General features: G+C 38.8%; 1 protein-coding gene across 1 annotated transcript in view; it reads right to left on the minus strand.

Moving 5' to 3' along the window:
• Positions 1 to 22441, minus strand: part of SACS (sacsin molecular chaperone) — a 57856-nt gene that overhangs the window by 22202 nt on the left and 13213 nt on the right. The window contains exons 2-8 of the mRNA XM_066175870.1: positions 19152 to 19699; positions 12582 to 12732; positions 9827 to 9914; positions 6789 to 6874; positions 4281 to 4392; positions 3028 to 3174; positions 254 to 1736 (exon numbers count right to left, since the gene is read on the minus strand). Of these exons, the coding sequence (XP_066031967.1) occupies positions 254 to 1736; positions 3028 to 3174; positions 4281 to 4392; positions 6789 to 6874; positions 9827 to 9914; positions 12582 to 12732; positions 19152 to 19174 (2090 nt within the window). The 5' untranslated portion in view covers positions 19175 to 19699. The remainder of the gene's footprint in view (positions 1 to 253; positions 1737 to 3027; positions 3175 to 4280; positions 4393 to 6788; positions 6875 to 9826; positions 9915 to 12581; positions 12733 to 19151; positions 19700 to 22441) is intronic.

The following is a 22441-nucleotide window of genomic DNA, read 5'->3' on the forward strand; positions in this document are numbered from 1 at the left end:
ATCACACAATTCTTTTATAAAGGGTTAATGGCAAATGAGTGTCAAACTTTTCAAATGAGACATATGCACACAGACATATACACAGAAAAATGAGTTCTATCCATGTCTTATTTCATCACAATACAGGCTGCTGCATACCTTGTTTGTTGACAAGCAAAGAACAGTCTGAAGCTCTGTTTCAACATATAAATTCAGAAAAAAAAAAAAAGCCTAACAAAAAACCTCCACACAGTACTACAAATATTAAGCATACCTGGGATATTCTTCTGAGGTTATGTAAACTACATCCTGTTCTGACACAGATGAGGAAAAAGGAGTAAAATTCCCATTCTGTAAAGGCAAAAGCTCCAATCCAATCAGTTCACTGTAGACTCCATCAGAAAGCACAAATTCTAAAAGATGAAGTTTCTCTTCAGCAGGGCCACTGTGTCCAGATTTCCTTAGCACTTGCCGCACTACAGCAGGAGTCACTTTTTTCACAGCTTTAGCAGCAGAAATAGTAAGATGCACTGCACTAGCAATATTTGCTGGTACCTTGGCAATCTGCTTCCCTGAATTCTGGAGGTAGTTGAGAACAGACTGTGTGTACTCCAAACTCTCATCCATTTCAGAAAAGTGCACCTGTTCCACCTTTATCCACTGATTACTCACTGAGTAAATAACTGTATGCTGGAGCAGGTCTTTAAAGAGAGGTACTACAATTGGTTTCCAGGGTACCCTGATTTTGTTCTCATCAGGCCATAACCTATAAATTCTTTCAGGTGACAACGGAAAATCGGAATTCTTCTCAGTCTCCATTCGTTTGATAGCTTCCAAAATAAGGGTGGTATATGCCTTAGGCACTATATTTACCACGAGAAGGTCATTCCACAAAGCTGCTGGATCTCTCCACTGATCCAACTCTCGCCATTTGATACTCCTCCTATTGTCTGTGAGACCAAAGAAACCACTAACATGAACTGGAAGTCCAGTTTTGCTTTCTTCGCCTGGAGGCAAAGGCAGAAAACAAAATGCTCTTCCTGAAAAGTCTGCTACAGCTCCATTTTCCTCCTCGTTAGTTGCTAAAGACATGGCTATTCCAATAGTAGGAACAAATTTCAAGTCATCAGCTAAGCAATCCAGTTCTGTACACATTCCTCGACCACCCACACAATTACACACTAACCAAGATGTTTTCTGTGCGTCCTTAACACTCTCATCTTCCACAACTATATTTACATGGTATGTCACGCATGTTATGCTATTGCTTGGAACTCCTTTACAGTACTGATTTATTGCAGTTCCCAGGATTTTGATAGAATTGGGTCTTTCATGTTTCAAGGCCTTGTTCTCACTGGCAGTTACCCTAAAAACCAGCCTCTCCGTTCCATCAGCTTCCCGAACGTGCAACGAAACATCCTGAACACTCTTCAGGAAAAGCAGTACTGTGTCCGCATCTGCTCTGAAGGATTCAAACAGTTCCAAAACCTTCTGTTTGTCATAAACATTGCTGCTTAGCTGGGAAGGCTGCAGACGAAGTGGGAAACGAAAAAAAGTACCAGGAAAGTTTCCATTCTTAAAGGTTTCCTTTGTGCTGCCAAATACACCAATGAATGGTGCAAATTGGTCTGTAAGTTCATTTATTTCCTTGCTGTCTTCTTTTAGATTCCAACACTGGCCCGACTCATGAGGTCCAAAGAGGGTTTGATGGGGATCAAGCATTCCAATCTGGTCACCACTGAAGATGCTAGGGACATCTGTATACATAAAAACCAAAAATTATTAATAATCCTAAAGCAACATATTTTTAAAATACAGTGTTAAGGAAAAATTTTAAAAAGGCAAGAATAAAATATTCTAAAACTGTGATGAATGGAGTACAATTCCCAGGGAAATGGCTGAGTCACCATCCCTGGAGGTATTTAAAAGACATGCAGACATGACCCTTAGGGACATGGCTTAGCAGTGGACTTGGTACCATTATGCTTATAACTGGACTCAATGTTCTTAAAGGTCTTTTCCAACCTACATGATTCTACAATTCTGATAACATAATTCAGTGCTTACTAACAGGGAAGAAACAAGCACACACCTATTCTGCAAATGAATATATAAATACTCATTCAACCATTTGAATTCCAGCAGACAGTGAGCAACAGGAAGTACAATTTCTTCCAACTACATACTTTTATGTTTCCAGTATTTTCAAGAAAAAACCCAACCAATTAATTTACTACATGTGTGTCCTACTAGATTCATACTTTGCAGATCTTGAAGGCTGGCAAACAATAATCCTGTACATCTAAAGAACAAATTCACAGAATTATCAAACCACTGAATGCATTAATTTTATTCATGCTCAGCTAGGTAAAACATTGTTAAAAATATCATGTGTCTTACAAATTCACTTCACAAGGTAATTTTTTTTTATTTCAGCAAAAATTTGCTTCTTATCCTGTACTATCATAACTGTGGAGACTGTAAGCATTATTTATGCTTCTTCTGTACCACAATAAAACATTCTGGGAGAAAAACAGATGTCAAGACTGAGTATTACGAGCTTGCAAAACAGTATGTACTATCTCTTTCAAGTGTAAATGTGCATATACCTCTATTACATAATATCTTTTCTAGCAATAAATAAATAATACTTCATAATAAATATTTATTATACAAAGAACCTGCAGAAAACTTTCAGTCTAATGAATAGAACTTTCATACCTCTACTTGGATAGCTACCCTATATTTTGAGCCTCTATAAAATGAGCAGCAGTGTATAATTGAAATACCAGTGTAAGGGAATAATCATTTCAATATAAAGGACTAAGTACATAATGATGCTAATAAAACAATCTCCTTCAAAAACCTTCAAAATCAATAGATACCTTATAAGATTAGAGAAAAATAGGAATGCTTCATGAGAAAATCTAGCCATGAACTAATTTTAAAACACACCATAGAGAAAATATTAAATGTTTGTGAATATCTAAAGTAATTTAACTATTTAAAACTTCAACATTTTCTATTTAAAATAACTACTAAGATTACCTGTTATATGATAAACTGAATTAAAACCAATTCCAAATCTTCCAACTTTCAGGGGATCATCTTTCTTCCTGCTTCTTGCTATTTCCTGTATACCATGCCAGTCCTCAGGGGTGAAAATTGCATCATTGTATGCATAAAATGCTGGCCCTATAATATACAGGCAAGAATTAAAAAGATGATAGAAGAAGAAAACTACTTAATGTTTAAAATTTCTAGGAAATGAACTCACAGACCTGAGAAAGCATTTCTTTGAAGTATATGCATGTGCAAATTTAATGGAGAAGCTATGACTCTAAGCTGACATCAAACTATGCCTCGTAATGAAAGCAAAATGCAAAAGCAAGGAGATGAATTTACCTCTGTAAATGGTACTTAGATTTATATTGTGATATGTTATTTAATTCTTGCATGCACATTTTAAAAGACTAAATCTGAAAAACTGAACAAAAAAGCAGAAAACAACAGAATTTCTGAAAGAAGTTCATGTGGCACAAAGCTTAAACTCAATCTGTTCAGACTATCAAAACTATATTTGAAAAATGTACTAGTCACAGGCTAAAGATACCTCCACTGGAAGGGAATATAAGGCAAGATAAAACAATAACCTGTGTCTAGAAAGTAAGACAGACAAATTCACATTAGAAGACATAGTAAGGCTGATTAACAACTGAAAAAAGCCAGAAGAAAGAAGTAGTGGATCAACCATCATTGAAACTTCAGATCACAACTGAATGCCTTTTGGAATGACTATGCAAACTACTTTTAAAAATAATATCAATAATAATTGTTAAATACATAATTGACCTCTATCTCACAAAGCCATAGTAAATGATATAAAAACCTTGAAGTTTCAAGAAACTGAAGTTTCTACTGGATTGCAGTATACAGACAAGACGGAGAAAAGTTGGGTGTAAGGTCAAGAGAAAAAGGGATGGGGAAGAAAACTGAACTGCCTGAAGAATGCTGAAATGATGTAAAGGTCATCTTTACATTAAAAACTGGTGTGCTGGCTTGGATTTCATGGTAGCTGGGGGCTGTGTTTTGGATTTGTGCTGAAAACAGCGACAAGAACACAAGGCTGTTTTAGTTATCATTGAGCAGAGCTTATACAGAGCCAAGGGCTTTTCTCATGTGGCCCAAACAGCGAGTGGGCTGGGGCTGCTAAGGAGATGAGAGGGATAGCTGGGCCAGCTAACCCCAAACAACATGCATATTGAAGAATAATGGCCAAATTTACTAAAACTTATACTTACCCTGATATTGTGCCATGTCCTTCGACCATAATGTTTCTGTTCCATACTGAGTTTCATCATACAGAAACCTAACCTCCGTGGCACCAGCATCTTCTGCATTCTGTATCAGTTCCTGAGGCAGACAAAATAAATTAAAACAAAGTATAATGCAGTAATGCATATTCTAGCAATGGCTTCTGAACTTACACAGTGAAAAACAACAAGCAATCGTCTCAAGTGTTATTGGTTTCATACATTTCAACCAAAATGGTTTTATCCAGTTTACCTGCATGAGAATAGGTATCCTTGTAAAACAAATATTCAAATACTATAAAATTGATTTGAATTTGGAGCTCAAATACCATACAAAAGCAGCCACAAGGTTGAAAAATAAGCTACTAAACTGTTACTACTATATTATCCTGAATCAGAGCTGTATAAGTCTCAAAATAAGGCAAATGTGAGAAGACAAAAAAAGAATTTTAAATTTATCAAAGTGTATTAAGTAAGTCCTTACAAACAGGTGTACAACAGTGAGGCAGCCACTCACAAACGGGTAATGCACAGCACTCTTCTTTACATCAACTGAATTAGGTTCAAGTTAACATTTCACAGTATGAACCAACCATTCCTGGGCCATGGTGCTCACACTTCTAACACCCCACCAGCAAAGGGCTGCAAAACAGTTCTGAGCAGTAGCTCCCTAAGTCATGAACCAACAGAGCAGCAACCCTGTTGAATGAAACCCACAGAGTGGAAAGAGGCTTATATTAAGATTGAGTATTTGTTAAATAGTAGTAGCAGTGGTGAGAGCTACAGAAAACTGAAATGTCAGTAAACTAGTTCTGTAAACATGACCATCAATAAAATATGCCTATCCAGTCCTGTTCTCATCAACAGTAGGCATGTAAGCGTGATTAAAAATACCAACGGGATTACAGCCTCACACAATGGTCTATTTACACTGAATCATCACAATCTGTCAGGGCTCCAGACACATAAACACGTGTGTATGTTTATGTGAGTGTGTGCAAGCTTGGCATAAGCAAGTATTTCAGCTGAATTGAAAAGCAACGTAGACATATTACACGCAGTGTATTCATACACTTTAATTTCATTCAGTTATACATAAAAGACTTGATAGCAACATGAACTTGTACTTAAAAAGTGCATTAACTAGCAGCAACTATTTCAGATTACATTTCATTCAAGTATACTGTTGAGACTAAAATAAGCACACTTCTCTAATATCTGGTTTCAAAATTATAACCCTTTTATTTTGCAGTTTTTGACATTATGTTCAGTCTATAATGCATATTACATTGTCACTTCTACAAAGTTTTGAAGTATTATGAGATAGCAAGAAATACACCTACAGTTAAGTATAAATAACAAATGTTTAAAGAACCTTTACAAGATATTTATATGCAGTTCTTCTTCTAAAAGAACAATCATGACAGTCCTTCATGAAGACACAGTAAGACAGCCCAAAGTTTCCAGAAATATTAAATACTAAGTATGGCAATCACCATGAAGTCAGACTTGCAATCATGCTATGGCACACAGGGTAACTGCTACATTCAGCTGTAACAGCACTGTATTTGAAGAATCAAAACACTGAAAAAAATTAAAGGTATCAGAAAAATTTCTGGTAGTAAGCCCTCTCTAACAATCTTTTAACCCTAAATTGTAAACAATGAAAATAGCATCATTTCCACTTTTAAATTTACCTATCTGATTTCTAAGGACATTACCTTACCTCTTCGTGTTGGAATTAAAGTTTGGGTTTAAAATGTTGAGGAGGTCTGAACCCTTCTTATTTCTTAATTTAAATGCATTTTACAGATGCAGCTAGTACTGAGAAATAATAAAAATGTAAGCACCACTCCTACAAAAAGACACTGCTCAGAACATACCCAGGAGGCAATTTGCCAAAACAGTTGAAGATATGCTTATCTTGGGCTTTCCCACTAAGCATAATCAGCATCTAGTTCCATGGCTGCAAACAAGACAACAGACTTAAAGAACTGTCATCATCTGTCAACATTTGTATTTGTGTGTTTAGTATGTATGCATATATAGATAGATAAGATACATCTGTATCAAATCCCACTAGTTAGAACCTAGTATTCCCATACACTAAGAAAATTAAGTTCCTACCACCCATGTGATGAAGCATGATGGATGAGAAGTTCAACATCCAGCTAATCACCTCAGATGCTCTTAAAAAAAAATCAAACTGCCATTTTCAGACATTAGCATAGTCTGCATATAATCGTATGATATACATAATTGTATGATAAATCATTCAATTCATCTTCTATTGAAGAAACTCAGAAATGTTTAAAGAAAAAGAAACAAACAAAAAACCACACAAAGCACACAACTTGCTTTGCCTTGTCCACAGAAATGTATCTTCTGTAGTACAGTGAATATAAGATAAAACAACCACATTTGCTGGGAAGTGTTAAACTTTGGCATTATGTCATGCATATTAAATGACTGTTAAAAATACTATTTATTGTCTACCTTAAGAATCTGTCCTCCCTCTGGGTATCTTCTTAATATATCCTTTAGAAAATCAACAAGTGGTGGAGTTGTTTGTCCAAAACGCCCTAAACAAACAAACAAATTTTTAAAAAGCTATGTATTATGCTACTGTGATTTAATTTCAGATTTAAAAAAATACTAAACAATTACTAGAAACAAGAATTTCTTTAAATTAACTCAAGGCCTATTATTGTAAAATCTTGTCTTTCCAGAATCAACTGTGATAATTCTACATTATAAATCTTTTAATTTAAAAAGGTGAAATAGCAGTCTTGATATCACTCTTGATATCTTGATAGCAGTCAACGAGCTGTTTCATACCTAGAAGAAATAGATTCAGAGGCTAAGTCTTTGCAACAGTTATACCACAATTCCAATTACTTGATGTTCAAAAGAAGCAATTTCTAAAGGACCACTACTTTTTAAGAGGCAGGACAGTATTCCAGGGCAGCAGTGGCTCTAACCCTTTTCCAGCCAGTGATGATCCCTACTGACAGCTACACACACAGGCACAGGTTTTGGCTCTAGTCAACACTTCCTGTTCTGATATACTCTGGCCATGGATGTGGTACCAGCTTTGGTGCTGCCAGGGCCTAATGCTGGAGGGAATAGAGTCCCAGCATTATGAGCATCTGCTCCAAGAGAAAAAGTCTATCACAAAAGGAAAGGTTCAATACTCTTCATTTCAAACTCCAGTCTGAGACTAAAGGGCAGCTCCCTAAACCAAACGTCTAAAACATGTGCTTCAAACAAATAGCAATGATGCAATCCTCACATGGAAAACAGACCCTAATGATGCCCCATCTAAAGCTTCCTTTTAAAATTATTAACAAGTAATAATTCTCTCCCTCTCCTCTGCATATACATGTGTTTATGAAGCACACAGATTCAAACATGCATATTTATGTATATTCTGGAATAAAAACACTAGGATAAAAAAGCAAAGTGGAAATAAGGGGACAAATAAAAGTTCTATTTGCTGAGAAAGCAGCAAGTAAAAACATCAAATATTTTTTCTTTAAAATTTTCTTGTGTCACTTAATTTAAGGCAACTTAATAGTATCAATGAAAAAGTAAGCAAGAAATTGCAACTGACAGCTGAATGAGTGAAGTATTTCATAACTTCTGTTATTTTTGCAGTATACAGAAGTTTGTGAAAGTCAACATGCAGTATGCATACCTCCAAAATAAGGTGAACTGATCAAGAGAAATTATCTAAAATCAAGAAACTGATCTTCTCTAAGTTGGAAAGGCAGATGGAAGTGTTTAAATAACACAGTTAATTCACCATGGGAACCACCACAAAAACAGACAAATAACTTTTAAGTGATAGAAATGAAGACAGACTTTGTTCTCTTTAAGAGCAGAGCTCTATGTATGTCACGACAATTACTCTGGCTATAGGTCATTATTTACTGCATCCTATCAAAGGCTAAACTGATTTTTCTTGAGTATTAGAGCTGGTCATATTTAACACAAAACTGGCACCACAAATTTCAAGAAGAAACTTTTCCTACTATAAGGGCAGGCTAAGGAGCCCAGAAAGTCTGTGAAGTCTCCATCCTCTTTCCAAGCTCAACCAGATCAATCCTCAAGTGACCCAGTCTGACCTCAGGGCTACCCACTCTGAACAGCAGGCTGAAGTAAAAATCTCTGGATGTCCCTTCCAACCTGAATTATTCTGTGATCATATGAAAACATCATGCATTATTTGCTAGAGACCAGCAATGAATGAACACAAAGGGGCATGGATAATCTTCAGAATACTTCAGCAACCCAATGTGCTTGGTCCTACTGACCATGTACTTCAAAGTTACAAATTCAGGGCATTTCTTGATTCACCTGCTCTAAGGAAAAATCTCTGAACTGGAAGACGCCAGAATGAAGACAAAAGGCTGAAACTGAAGCTTTCAGATGTTTTAGATTGACTTATATCAGAACTGTGGAAGTTAAGTACTTCATCTAGACATAGATTGCTTAAGTGACACCTAAGAAAATCTCCAATCCTAGGTACAAAAATACAGAAACAGTTTTTCTTTCCCATGAAAGATTTCTTAGGGCCACTGCACTTTATTCTCTGTACACTTGCATGGCAGAAAATAAGACTCTTTTTATTTAGTCTATCACAGCCTATACAGAGCAAAACATCAGAGCAAGCAATCAAGAATGACAGAAAGAAAAACGTTTGATGTCATAAAACCATGAGGTCCATCTTCATAGGTGTTTTCTAATCACTTCAAGTTCTAGAGAATGTGAAAATGAACTGGCTACAAACTTCCCTCTGTCACTAAAAACCCATAAACCAGTAATAAATGCTGAGACCAAATATTTGTGAGACCAAATAAAATATCTGCATGAAGAGTTTCCTTCTTCATCATGCCACCTGATTAGCATTTATTTCATTGCCTTACAATAAAGTTATTGTGAGAAGAATATTAATGCTAGCAGCCAAATAAAATAATCATGACAGATTTTAATTAGAGCATTTCTTAAGATATTCAGTTATCAAGCTACCATATGAAAAGATACACCTTCAGGGGTTTTTTTAATAAAAACGTAAATAACAGACAGAAACAAACGAAAACCAAACTATCAAAGAAAATACCCTAAAAACAACAGAAGAAATCCATAAATTTTCACCAGTGTTCTAATTTTTTACATGGTGGTTACTGAAAAGATATCCTTTCAGTATGTGAATTGTTTTTAAATATTCAGCTTATTTTATGAGACAAAGTAGCTACAACACTACTGAAGGCAAGTCTTATTGATTCCAAAAAGCAGCAATAACCTAAATTCTACACATTATATCACAGGGAAAAAATAAACACCAAGGCACTTAAAAAGAGAATGTTAATTTTTCTAGAGCAGAATGAAAAGAAAAAGTTACAAACCCAGGACTTATATGAAAAAATAACTGCTTCCCATTTAAAGAAGATAAAAATTTCAATTAACTTCATATTGCATCAGAAAATGCTTTGCGTTTCCAGTTTATAAACAGAGACAAATATTTTCCATACCTCCTCCCTTCAACCCTTTTGACTGAAGCTCTAGGAAAACTTGATTTTGAGACTTCTGAAGATCCACAATCTTGATACCATCAGACAACTGAAGGAAAAATGAGACACATCTTGGTCAGAAGTATCAGTTTGATAATAACAAGACCAAAACAAACCAGGTGGAAAAAATGCCTACAGAAGCATACTAAGAGCAAGCCACTGCCTCTTGTTTCTACAATTGAAAAAGTTTTGTATTCAGGGAAGTTCTGGAAGCATAAAACTAAAGCAGTTATTGTTCTAAGGTGCATGCTCACAAATAAAATTAACATATACAGGAAGTACATAGTCTGTACACTCCACAAGTACATCTGGGTATGCAATTTCATAACTTTCAAGCAGCATCAGCTCAAAGCAGCTGGCAAGACACTGTGTAGAGACAAAAGTGAGTCAGAGGAACACCCCTGGAGAATTCAACAGCCTCATCCCCGACTACCTTTACATGCAGACACATCACAGCATGATCAAGGTTGAGGGGACCACTGAAAGTCACCTAATCCAACCTCCAGTGCCTCACCAGCAACATCACAGAGAAACTAAGGCAAACAGAGCAACACATTCCTAGCAGCCACTGGGAAAACTAGTAAGTAATCATAGCACATAAAGGCTTTGTTGCAATTCTAGTTTCATATGATGTGTGTCTCATTCACACAAAAAGTGTTGCGAGAAGACTCATATACAACATATGTTATCCTGCACACAACAACAAATGCAGAATTAGAAGGCCACTGTACTAATAAAAACTATATTAAAACATTATTATGTGCAATTATATTATTATATTAGTCACCGTTTATAGTAGGTTTTGGGACTACTTCCTCACTTTGACAGGTAAAAACAAATCACTAGAAAGCAGTTGGTGTTTACACAGACATAGATGCTTACAATCTACCCACATTTAATAAAAGACAGCCCTAGTCCAGAGTATGTAATCATTATTTAACAACATTAGTAAGAAAAAAAGTACATACTTTTTTACTTAGACCAGTTTTAAATAGTGATTAAAACAACAGTGGGTTTATTGTAAAACTGCAGAAATTTTGTACTTAAGTTGAACTTTCTCAAGACATAAAATTGGGTATAACTATTCTGAAATCACTAAAATATAAAGCAACTCACAGAATGCTGGAACCCATCACCAAGCATTAAAGGGATAGGGTAACTGAATATTCTAAGATATGATTTTTGTATCACGACACCACTAGAAACTTGGACATCGAATAGATCCAAATCAATAGGGTAAGGAACTAGGAGAGAAAAAGATACTGGCCTTTACTCAACATCTGTAAATTGCACATAACAAATTATTTACGGATTAATATTCTACTGCTCAGAAAATTAAAATATCATTTGATCCCAATAAACAGGAGTTCAAAAGTTTATAAAGGATTTTCAAATTTCCTATAGTACAGAATAAATATTCCCAAATATATTCTAGTTTCTTATTAAAAAAAATCCAAACAAACAATAGCAATTACAGTCTGCTTACTGACTGTTCCCTGCAAAAGATAAATTTTCTGTGCCAGTCAGATCTTTGCTTCCAGGCAAATTTCAGAAAGTGATACAGAGTTTGTCCTCCAAAACAGGAAGGCCTGGCGAGAGCGAAATCAAGGACACACAAAAGCAGGCAAGAAAACAAAGGATGAACTACACAGGCAGTTTGTTTCAAACCTGAGCCCTCAAAGAGTATTTGTGTTGCCCAGGTTCCTAAAAGCTGCCTGAGCAATACAACCAACACGGGCAACTTTCCTTGTATCACGGAATGGTTTGGGTTGGAATGAGCCATTTGAAGACCACATAGTTCAACTCTCTCTCCTACCATTGCCATGAACAGGAACTAGATCAGGTCTCTCAAAGCTCCATCCAACCTGACCATCAACATTTCCAGTCATGGGGAATCCACAGCTTCTCTGGGCAACTTGTTTCAGTGTCTTACCACCCTCATCCTAAGTAATTTCTTCCTTGTCCTCAATCCAAACTTATCCTCTTTTGGTTTAAAGTCATTGCCCCTTGTCCTATCACTTCAGGCCGTGGCAGAGAGTATCTTTCCATCTTTCTTATAAGCCCCCATTATATATAGAAAGGCCACAATATGGTTTCCCTAGAGCTCTCTCCTCTCTACACCTTTGCAAATCCCCTTGCCCTATTTAACACTAATTTCCAACCTCCTCTCTCTCCCCTTCTTGCCTCTACTCATCCCATCCCACCAGGTCTCCAGGTTCCCATTTCCCAAGAGCTGCACAGAAAGACTGTACAGAACAAGGTCATTCATTCATTCATTCGACTCTCTCCTGTGCCCAGGCCTCAATTTTTAACTTGTCACTTTCACCTCCCTGTGATGTCAACTCTGCTCTTGAAACTGGCCAGAGTGGCAGGGAGGGAAGAACAAACACATCAGCACTCTCAGGTGAATTTCTGCTCTCCCCAAGAATTCCGCAAAGAAATGAGGATAAAAACACACGGAGAACATCAAAAAAAAAAAAAAAAAAAAAAAGAGAGAGAGAGAGAGGGAGAGAGAGAGGGAGATACAAACACTCGGATGGTAAAAGCTGGCACCATCAAGAGCAGTATGCGGGTCGTCCGAGCGACCTCCGTGCTTCCCACGGGAGGAACGCCTAAGGACACGCACACACCGCGCTGCCCCCGCAGGGCTCCAGCCCCGCGGTGGGCGCTTCCCGCAGCCCGGCGGAGGCGCCGCCGCCGGCCCGCCCGGCCTCACCTCTCTGCCGCGGTGCCACAGGCGCTGCTGGGCGGGGGGCAGCCCGGCCTCCGCGTCGATCCTCCTCTTCACGTCCCGCACGGCCGCGGACGGCGGCAGCTCGAAGGTCCTACAGCCCAGGCAGTCATGGAGGACGGTGACCCGGGCCAGCCTGCGGCAACATGACAGACACCAGATGAGCAAAGGCTGGCGGCGCCGCCGCCCGCCCGCCTCCCCCTCGGGCACCGCGGAGGCCCCAGGCGGGCGCCGGAGCCCGCAGGGTGCAGCGATGGGCGGGCGGGCGCCGGGCCCGCTCTCCGAGGGGAAGCGGCGGAGCCGATCCCGCAGCCTCCCCGCCCATCCCAGCCCGGGCCGAGCCGGCTCGGGCCGGGCCGCACTCACATCCCGCCGAGCCGCACACAAAGGACCGCTACTCGCCCCGCCGGCGGCGCTCCCCGCACGGGGAAGGGGTGGGGCTGCGCCGCCCGGAGGTCCGCGCCGCGGAGGAGGAGGAGGAGGAGGCGGGAGCGGTGGAAGTGCCGCCCTAAGAGCGGCGGCCGTGCCTGCGGAGGTGCGGCGGGGCCCCGGGTGGCTCCTCAGCCTCGGATCCCCGCGGCCCGGTGCCTCCAGGCCCTCGGACGAGACAGCTCGGGCGCCTGGGGCGAGGCAGAGGTTGCAGCTTCGCATCTACGGTGTGAACCGTCAGTGAGGGTGAGATCTAGAAATGGTACCGCAGGCACATCCGTCCTTCGGCACGTAATTCACAGCATTCAGGCACCACCGTACGGAGCACACGCAGTTGCAGCTGATAAACTTCATTCTTTCTCAAGGATGCAAAATACAGAAGGCAGCATACCTTTCCTGCTCTCTGACGGAGAGCCTGTAAAAGGTGGTACATCCTGCCCTGTCTCGAAGGGTGTATGTTAAGTCCTCAGAGCGTTCAAGACTTAAGGAAAGTGCTCTCGCTCCAGAAAAATGAGTCTTAACCTACCTGTGATCCCAATGAGTTGAGAGGGCACTTTGAGAAACTTATGGAGGGAGCCAGCAGAAAGGCTACTCTATCGTGTACAAAGTTCTGTAACTGGGACCATGGGCTGATCATCATGAGGGGCTGAACAGCAGCCCTGCTCCAAAGGAGCTGGCGGATACCAGACTTTCCAGATCGAGGAAAGTGAGACTCTGTTCAGTGCTGATGAGGCTGGGTCTAGGGTACTGTGAGCAGAGCATAGTGGTGTTTTGGGCTTGCTTTTTTCCCAGGCAGGGGGTCACTGATGTGGTCAGGGGCCCAAAGCAGGTGACCTAAGGAGAATATGAGGGGAGTTAGGTTGTTTAGTCTGTGGATGAGGAGAGCATATAAGGTGCAGTATGTTAACATCCTGCATATACCTGAAGGGCAGTTTCAAAGGCCATGGACCTGAGCTCTTCTTAGTAGCGCAAGACTAACAAGGGGCAATGGCAACAAACTGCAGCTTGGGAGGTTCACATGAAACAGCAAGGAAAATCCTGTCACTATGAGAGGAGCTGTCTAGAGGTACGTGACTGATCTGACCAATAGTGTTCCTCCTGCTTTGAGCAAAAACATGGACCACAGAGCTCCAGCCACAAGTTCCTCTGCATTCCAACAGGTCCTCAATTCCAATCCATGATTAAAAACATTTAAGACCTTACTCAGTGATAGGGAGCTAAAACTGATGTTTGCCAGCCAAAGGCAACAGTTTCTGTGGAAGAGGAAAAAGACACAACAAATCTCTGCAGAAAGTGGATCAAGCTAAGAAAAAAAAAAAAATAAGCCCACTAAAATTGATAGAGGACTCAAAAAACGACAAAGATCAAATGGATCAGGATCCAATGTGGTATCTAGGTAGGTAGATACCAGTGCTACAGCCAGATTACCAGTGCTAAAACAACTGATTTTATTCATCAGCAGTATTTGTGTATTGAATTCTACAGGATTATAAAAAAATGTTGAAAATATTGTGGGTCTGATCATGCCTTCACCATAAATAATGCAAAAACTACTTTAACATGAACAAGATGTCTCTCTTTGCTTTGGTTTAGGACTTCGCTCATTTTCCTATCATTTTGTTCTTTCAACTTTCCATTTTGTTACACCCCCTTCAGAGTTTGTCATCACAGATTTTTTCCTACTATATCCAAAAGAATGAGAAGACTGCTTTCTAATCTCTTAATGTTTATCTTTTTATGTCTGAATACCTGCAGAAGGGACACAAATGAGGGTGACTGGGCAAAATGGAAGGAGTTGAAACCCAGTGCAGTTCCATCCCTATTAGCCACTAAAATACTCTCCAGACTAGCTGTGACCCACCGAGCCTCACTGGCAAAATCTAATTCTTCTCTGCTCGGGATCACGGGAGTGATTTAGCATCTTATGTAGCATTCACTTTGTTTGAATGGGACCGTGGAGAGGAACAAAGCTGTCTCTAACAGCCACCTCTCCTTGTGAAACTTCTCAAATGGTGGGACACATTAAGGGCTATGGGCCATCCTGCTATCCATGCCAGGCTGAAGTTCCCCAACCTATGTCACATCACAGTGACAAGACAATACTTATAAATTATGTCCTATGATGATTTAACATTAATATTAGAGGAAAAGCACTTTGTGTACCACAGATTCTGCCTAGTATGTGACCTCTTAGTAGAAGGGAAGAGTTGGGAAGAAGTGGTAATACTGAGATGGAACCCTTCAAGGCTCTGGACAAATGAGTTGGAGTTTTGAGCTATTGGAAATTAGCCATGCCTGTTCTCACAAATCTGATCTCCTTACTTTTCTTCATATCTAAATAAAAATATCCTAGAAAATAATGATACAGAAATCACACTGACTGGGAAAAAAAAAAGTGCATGTTCCAGCTTGCAGATTTTTGCAACAAAAACAAAAATAAATTTTAAAATCTCACTTATCCATTGGAAAACAGGATTTGGAAGCTGGGTAATCCTAGCAAAGTTCAAGGTATCATGTACAAATTTGTTATGCTGAACCACTAAAAATAATTATGCATAACAATGTTTTAAAAAATCATTTGACCCTATCAGCTAGAAATTTTTTGGCTACCCATGGTAATTAAAAAAAAAAAAATCCCCAACTTTTACATATAAAAGGGTTGGGTCTGATTTGAGAGTTTTTTTAATATTATAAATAGAATTTCCTATGCTAACAATTCTATAACGACCTTTCCAAGCAGAACAGCATTTAGATTTAAAAAATACATATGGAAAATTCTCCTGTGGCTATAAATAAATCCTATTTGGTTCAGAATGAAGTCATCTAACCTGTAGAAGAAGGGACATGCTATAATTTTTTTTTAAAAAAAATGAACAGTCTCTGCAACATTAAATTATTTTTATGAAATGAAAGCCATTTTCACAGTAACATTTCCTTGAACACAGAAAATTCTGCATTGCAGAGTCCCCTCCTGTTTGCAATTATTTAAAATAAGACTGCAGTACCAGAAAAAAGATGGATGCAAGTCCCTTCCATCCTGTCAGTGTGATTAGGAAGTTGGAATGGAGTCTACAAAAGGGGTGTATGTTGTGATAAGAAACAGACATGACTAGGTCGCTCCTGCCAGAGGAAAACCGCTGCAGCACAGAGGCTTCCAGCACAGCAAGTAACATTCTGCAGTGCTGGCAGGCAAGGAGCAGTGACTCAACAACTTCATCTGGGTTTGAGACAGTGCACACCAAACTTACTGCAAAGCTTTCTATGACACGGCAAGCACCGACCTTCATTCTTAAATCAACTCCTTGAGTGTTGCCAACAGATGTTTTAAACATTGTACTGTATGTATTTCCCAGCAGTCAGAGATTACAGATTGCATTGATCTATAGTCACTGCCAGGAGCTTGCTTTACCCTTGGTTAGTAATGCCTTTTCAAGAAGTTTGAAAATAAGCCTACCATTTGTTGATGACACATGTGCTAGTCATTGGCAGGCCACCCCTTACTGTACAGTTTCTGTTTCATTTGAATACCTCCACTAAGAGAAAACATCTAATTTTTTCTAGCTAGAGTTCTATCTAGTACAAATGGCCAAAAAACCCCCCAACCTATGGCATGTGAAGTGTTTGATTCAAACAAATACCTAATTTTTCCTCAGATCTATTACACATTGCATATTTTGATTAAACTATTTACTTTCGATTGGTGCAGTGAGTTTAAATAAATACTTCTACTCTGCACCCCTCATGTGAAACAATTATTAGCAATTTCTAAGCAAAATATCTACATGGTCATAGCTTAGTCAAACACTGAAGAACTGAAGTATTATTGTATTCCTTTCTCAAGCTGACACATTTCTAAACATCAAATATCAACAGAACAGGATGCTTTTGAATACTACTAAAAATGAGCAAAACCTTTAAGGGCGCAGAGACCAGGAGCAAACATTTGTTTTCATCTAATGATTTTGATTTCTCTGTGATTTGCTTTAGGGTTCAAGTGAGTTCCTTGATGGCACTAAGCAAATTCTAATGGAAAATACTTAAAAGACCCATAAAAGTTGTTTCAGTTTATTCTTTGCAAATAAAGAGCAAAGCAAGAAGGCAAAAATAAATTAAAATATTTCAAAATTTCAAATGCTGAAGTAAAAGTTCCTCTTTGATCCACCTTTAAGGAAATACTACTTTAAGCTGTCCTTGAAGGGACAGCTCAACTACAGAGCAGTAACCGTTACTCGACAAATTTGACTTGCTGAGAATCACAAAATTTTTGATTCCAGATGGTACAAATAACAAAATACCAGTACAAAATGTTTGACATTTCAAATTATGCAAAAGATTAAACCAAATGATAAAAATAAACTTCTCAATTGCTCTTTAGGGACTGCAATAGGAGGAACTACAGTATTGCAAGAGCTGCTGTTGGCATACATTTTTTAATAAGCAATATGTTAAATTACTGGTGGCATTTTCTTTTGGACTTTGGTGCCAATAAAAGGGCCAGATTTAGAACATCCACTTTAACCTTGAAACATCAAAAGAGCAGAGCCTAAATTTGTAAATTGATTTCAGGGCCTAATGTAGGCTCCTGAACACATTTATTAATCTAGGCCTAGGATTTTTCCTCCATTCAGGACATAGATTCATCAGGTGATCAAAGCTAGGGTTTTTCCATACTACCTTTAAACATTTTTCCTATTTTAATTTCAGAGTTAATAAAGCTACTATCTCTCCACTGAGGAAAATCAGCTCAGTAAGTAAAATGGCCCAGATTACACATGCATTAAACATTTTAAGTAGTGTTTACTGATCCCTATTTTTTTCTGAATACTGTATCTAATCATGCTCCAAAGTTTCATAACATTTTCTAGGCAGCAGTGAACAGAGTCCTTAGCGTTAAGAAAAAACTAAAATATAAAATAGAAGGAAATACAAGACAAGTAGTTTAATAATTGTGAAAAAACATAACTTCAAGTACTTCTGCAACTGTTTATCATCAGATAGTGGATGATAAACAACAATACCCTTCCAGATAATCCTAGCTCTCTCCCATCTCCGTATCAGTTTTGTGTCACTCATAACACAGTTCCATATAGAAATAAAAGCTACAATATATCCTTCAGAAAACAGGACAGGTGGCATAGAAGAAGCAGCATGAGTCACATGTAAGACCTAGTAAGAGGAAGGGAGGAAAAGGGGAAGAAAGCATACGGGTCATTCTCTTCTGGGTAAACATGGAGAAGTGAAAAAACCCTCAGAGATGCCCAGATGTATAAGATTTGCATTAGAAGGGCCTAGTTAACTAACCTACAAAAAAAAGAGAGAGATTCAAACCCTCAGATTTTCTATCTCACAGTCACCTGGCAAAGCAAATATATCAATTCCATGAATTTTCACATGATTACCCAGGGAGCCAGGGGAACAGACCCTGAAAGAGTAGTCAACTGATGCTAACAGCCATTGTTTGACACAATGGAAAGCCGATCTTCTTAACACACAGGAAAGGCAGAGGCTGTACATTAAGGAACTGAACATCAAGGGGAATTCTGCAGATTGCAAGGCTGAGGGTGAGAGCTGTCCTATTCCTGCAGGCCCACTGATGGCAAATAAGAATACTTCTAATTACAACTTAATGTTTTGTAACTTACAACAAGTAAACACTTATCTCATAAAATTTGTTTAGACATGGTTCACACAAAGAACTTGCTTTGCATTTTAGCTGTTGGCAAGAATATACATTCATCCTAGTGAAACAATGTGTTGAATTAAGAGTTAGGCAAGCACAGGAAGGAAACTTTCACTTTTTTACAAAAAGTGCCATAGTGAATGGAAACTGTAAATTGAAAGTTAGACTATGAACCCTTTAATCACAGGGCTTTTTTCAAGCAGTTCTCATTAATTTCATGGAGACAATTCATAAGTAAAGGCAGTGGAACCTGGCACCTATATAATATTTTGTAATTTAAGAAATTGATTTCACCTTTAAAAATAGCAATTTTGTACAAACACTAGGCAAGTTTCACACTCCTTTAAATTACTGACCATAGATGTTTGACTATGAACATGCCAGCCTAACAGTAATTTTTTTCAGGGGATTTTTTTGTTGTTGTTGTTTGGTTGGTGTTTTTTTACCTGTTCTTATCCTTGATCTCCATTGTCTCTTTGATATCTTCTTGATAGAAACATGAAGCAGATATTGGATTTATAAATTAGAAAGTTAGTTTTTAATCCTTTTTGTTTATCATCTCTTCAGTGGACACCAGAAAGCCCAAGCATTTGGAAGTCAACTCAGTGTTCACTCCATCCCTTTTCTACCCAAGATGTCTCTGAGCATCACCATCTGCTGCTTCTCCAATTTTCCTTTAAAGCCACTTGCTTAATTGTTCACAGAAGTTCATTCTCTTATAATCAAGAACAGATGTAACAGGACAGATCTCAGAAAGCAAGGAGTTCTCGTTCAGGTTCTTTAATATAACCTGAATTCAGGCTATATTCTTGTGCAATTGATTTGTATTTATCTCCTAGAAAAGGAGTGGAATTCTGGAAGCTGCTGTTTCTGCTTTGTCTTCCTTTTTTTCTGGAAGCAGGCACAGTTGGAAGAGTATTAGTGAGGCCCAAAGTCTAACATGTCTTTCCATCACACCTGCTAGAAGATATTTCTTAACATCAGCCCAGGAGTTCTGGAAGAAGAGACACAAGGGAAAAGGGGAGGGCCATTAATACAAAACAGTGCTGAACCAATGGGTATGAAAAAGCCATTTCCTTTGAGGGCATAGTTGCAGTTACCAGTATTGAGTGAGTCATGATACTAATTATAAACTGCCTTGTGCATTGCTTGTAGGCACGCAGAGGGAGAGCTGACACAGAGCAGTGAGGTTTCCTGCTTCTCCTCCAGTTTAATACCACACAATCAGCACGGTGACAAGAACGCAGGGCTGTAGGTGTGCTGACTTAATAGATGTCATGGTTTAATGCCAGCTGTCAACTAAGCACCCAGCAGCTGCTCACTCACTCCCTTCTGGTGGGAGAACCAGGAAAAAAGGGAAAATCTGTGGGTGGAGATAAGAACGGCTTAATAATTGAAATTATTATTAACATTAATATTAATAAGAATGAAATAATGGTAATACAAAGAAATACAACAAAAAGAGAGACAGAAATTAAACCCAAGAAAGAAAAGTCATGCATAAAGCAATTGCTTACCACCCACTGACCAATACCCAGCCCATCCCTGGGCAGAGATCCATCCCTCATGGCCAACACATCCCAGTTTACATAGTCAGTCTGATGTTCTATGGTCTGAAACATCCCTTCAGCCCCTTGCGCTCAGCTGTCCTGGCTCTATTCCCTCCCGGTTTCTTGTGCACCTCCTTGCTGTCAAAGTACAGGAAACTGAACAACCTTGATTTAGAGTAAGCACTACTGAGCAACAACTATAACATCAGTAAGTTATTAACATTATTCTCGTACTAAACTCAAAATCATTGTGCTCTACTCACTGCTAGGAATAAAATTAACTCTATCTCAGCCAAAACCAGTACAATTGGCAACTGTTCTAGGATATATATTCATCTATGCTAGCTGTTAAAATCTGGATATAAAATTATGCCATGAAGGAAAATAACAGGCTGGGCAGAACCTTCATGGAGAAGAATTTTGCCCTTCCATTCAAATGGCTTGCAGCTAGGGGAAGAGATCAACTAGCTTGCAATGACTTTCAACTAGGAGGATTCAGACTCTTCCCAGCTAACCCCCAGTCCCAAGCTATATAGGTCAACATCTCTGCTACCTTTGGAACTGTTTCCACTGGATTTCTGTAGTACTAGAACTGTGTACAAGTGAGGCAAGGCATGTGCAGCCAAGCTGCAGAAAACAACATATTTCAATATTAAGTTATTACCCAAAGGAGATATGTTTAAGAGAGCTGGGAGTACTGACAGTGGTGTTCCATTATTGTTCTGCATCTGTGCAAATTTAAATCCTTCTCTGAGCCTCTGACAGTGTTAGCAAGTCTTTTCACAATGTGCAGTTTTATATGTTCCTCTTCAAACAGCAATGCACAGACATTCCTTGCTGCCCCAGAAAGGAAAACAACTGTGGCTAAATTGCAAAAGATGAATTAGATGTAAGCATGATACTGAGATACAAATGGTATGAAAGAAAGGGAAGTAGAATTTGTGGTTTGAATACTAGGGGTTTTTTAATACTTAAGAATTTTACCTACTCAGTAAATAAAATGTCAAAATATAGGAATTCTGGATGCATGTTTACTGTGACAAGCATTATGAATAATTTAAGTCAGCATAATGTGTTATTAAGGGGCTTCAATATAATTCTTTTCTTTCTGTGGATGCTGAGATGTATATCTACATTATAATCAAACAAAAAGTCCACCCTTGATTCATACTTAAGTAATAAAGACTGAAGCAAAGGGCCTTGCAAATCCAGTCCCATTTTCCCAGATGTGAATGATTTCACAAAGAGCAAAACTATTGCAGCCCAGCTGCATAATGGGTTGCAGTTGGGAAGGGAGCACTGAGGAAAGGCATTTTGGCTGCAGTGGAAAGCCAGGCTTGAGAAGTCCAGGCACTGTGTGTGCATCCATGGCTGGAAGACAAGGGTAGTTTATACCAGTTCACCTAAAATGTCATTAGAAAAATCACACATGAGAAGTATTTCAAGTTGTTTGAGCAGCTTCAATTGCCTTGAGGAACGATAAAGGAAAAATACATTATAATAGAAAGTAATAGGAAGCTAATTATGACTTTAGGAGACAGACTCTCCATAATTAGTGAATGACACACTTTCTCAGACTCTGTTCTATTTCTAGACTTGGTCTCTCTCAAAGATTATCCTTTATTATGTCGCCCCCTTGATATGTTACTTTTCTTGGTAGTGACACATGCTAGGAAGACAGAAATATATTTTAGGATTTTTGACAATGACACCTTGTTCAGAAAATTGAGAGGTCCAAATTTTCTAAAAACAGCCTAAAATTATTGATACAATAAATAGATTTTTTAGCAGAAAAGCACGTTATCGCACAGTGTGAAGTGACATCTCTACACCAGAAAATAATTCCAATAGTCCTCGAAGGTGCTTGGTCTTGCCAGCATAGATGTGACCAAAAGGTGGTGTCAGTTTGGTACCAGATCACATCACAGTCCTAGAAAGATTTCAACACTGTCATGTCTATGTTGTCTCCCATGGTGAGAAACAGAGCCAACTTGGCTGTCAGATACCAGATGCAGATTTATCCTGGCACACTTAACTTGCTGATCTTACACTTCCCTGGTGCCTGAGCTGGTCATACAGGTCACCTTATACTTTTATATGATACTGAGGTGTAGCATCTGAGAACGTTCTCCAATTGAATTTATTGCTATAAGCAATCATAAATCTCTCCAGGGGAAATAAAAAAC

This window comes from Chamaea fasciata, unplaced genomic scaffold, assembly GCF_029207755.1.
Source record: "Chamaea fasciata isolate MVZ Bird 193981 ecotype frontalis unplaced genomic scaffold, bChaFas1.0.hap1 SCAF_2, whole genome shotgun sequence".
Taxonomy (NCBI): Eukaryota; Metazoa; Chordata; class Aves; order Passeriformes; family Sylviidae; genus Chamaea; species Chamaea fasciata.